We start from the raw sequence: 1,941 nt of genomic DNA, 5'->3' as shown, positions 1-1,941 counted from the left end.
CAGGCCGAGACAATAACTACGCTACAATGCCACACCTTTCCCGATTCCCGGTCCTCCGTCTTCTTTGCCTCACCTCTTCGTCACTCTTTATAGCTGCGCTTGTTTCTGCAGGTGTTGGATCTTGATCCCAGGATTGCTTGACAATCATTGCTGCTGTACTGGCACTACTGCACATCAACTGCACAGCACAGCACACCTTGCTTTATCCATTCATTTATCCATTCGTTCATTCATCATTGCTTTATTTGCTTTTCATATCCAATAATAGTCTTTGTCTTACCTTAAGCCAACCCTCTATAAGCTTGTCCAGCACCCGTTCTTACGATATTCTTATTATTCCTCGACTGTCCAACGATATCTCGTCTTTACATCATATACGGTCTCACCATTTTGGACTAGGGCATTTGAATCGTGCTATTAAGGATGCTCAAAGAGGTTCACGACAAAACAACGACTTGATACTCTAAGCTACTACGTACTGGCGACGTTTTCGCCATCACATTTCAACACAATGCTCGCACCCTGGTCTCGATTGTGGACACTGCTTTGTCTCCTTCTGGTGGTTCAGCTCGTCAGTGGAGATGTTTTCAGAATAGCCCCAAGGGTGGACGACGACGAGCCCCAAAAGACAACAGCAATTGAGTCAGGCTCAACTTCGACAAGGGCACACAGCAGTACCACTGAAACCACCGCCGCTTCTGGCAAGAAAACGGAATCTTCTGAGCCCACAAACTCCCAGTCAAAGAGTGAGATCACTTCGGTGACCGTCACAGAATCCGAGAAATCAGAAAGTTCAGATCCTACATCAACTAGCACGGATGGTCCCTTCCAAAGCGGACTTGATGATTCTTCCTACTACAATGGTACTATGAAGTGCGAATAACAGCCCAGAGCCATTGCTAACAAACTTCACAGCCACAATACCCGCCGGTCAACTTCCCATTGAGCCAAGACTCACACCAGGCTGGGGTGTCGCGGGAATTATCATGTTGCTAACCGGTGTTGCATATGCTCTTGTCGGAATCAAGAACCGAATGATCCATACCTTCTTTTCGACTGCTTTCGCCGCATCACTCTGCGTTACTGTACTGATTGTCTATGTCATGAAGTCTGAAGTCAGCGATGCTTTGCAAGGAGGTTATGTAGTTGCCGTCGTAATTTCCGGTTGTATCCTTGGCGCAGCTTCAATGTTCTTCAGGGAAATCACTGAGAGCTTAGGCTGTGCTCTGGGTGGTTTCTGTATCAGCATGTGGCTTCTCTGCCTGGTCCCTGGCGGGCTGCTCGGTCCTGTTGTATCCAAAGCCATTTTCATTTCTTGCTTTACTGTAGGCGGGTTTGCCTTTTACTTCAGCCATTACACACGAGACTGGGCGCTCATTCTGATGATCTCATTCTCTGGTGCTACAGTCACGGTGTTGGGTATCGATTCGTTTAGCCGGGCTGGACTAAAAGAGTTTTGGGCCTACGTTTGGGAACTCAATGATGAGTTGTTTCCTCTTGGTGCCCATACTTATCCAGTCACCAAAGGCATCCGAGTTGAAACTGCAGCAATCGTCATCATCTGTCTATTTGGTATCATCTCACAGATCAAGCTATGGAAACTAGTTCGTGAAAAACGCGAAAAGAAGGCCGAAGAAGCTGCCGAAGGAGAGCGCAACCTCCGCGAGGAAGAGGAACAAGTCGGCAGGAACATTGAAGAGGCAAACGCACGTGAGAGACGCCAGTGGGAGAGGATTTATGGAGACGGAGATGCAGAAAGCTCAACGGTCTCTCACACTTCCAACGACGGCGAGACACCCAACGAGAAGAACAACCGCATCAGCCAAACCGACTCTTTAAAAAGACAATCCGCCTCGATTGTCGAGGTTATCGAGATGACAGACATGCCCGACTCTGAGCAATTCAAGAAGCAGCCTACCACTACCGGAACCTGATGTCTTC

The 1,941-nt window shown here is 48.1% G+C and overlaps 1 protein-coding gene across 1 annotated transcript; it reads left to right on the top strand.

Annotated features, from left to right (window-relative positions):
* Positions 1-1,187: 1,187 nt before the first annotated feature.
* FGSG_13107 (uncharacterized protein) lies at positions 1,188-1,934 on the top strand (the record flags this gene model as incomplete). Its single annotated transcript, XM_011328708.1, has 1 exon — positions 1,188-1,934. One exon carries the CDS (start codon positions 1,188-1,190, stop codon positions 1,932-1,934), a length of 747 nt encoding a protein of 248 aa, XP_011327010.1.
* Positions 1,935-1,941: the final 7 nt, after the last annotated feature.

The sequence above is a fragment of the Fusarium graminearum genome, chromosome 4 (assembly GCF_000240135.3).
Source record: "Fusarium graminearum PH-1 chromosome 4, whole genome shotgun sequence".
Taxonomy (NCBI): domain Eukaryota; kingdom Fungi; phylum Ascomycota; class Sordariomycetes; order Hypocreales; family Nectriaceae; genus Fusarium; species Fusarium graminearum.
Note: the sequence above shows the minus strand (reverse complement) of the source record. Positions and strands in the feature narration are given on the sequence as shown.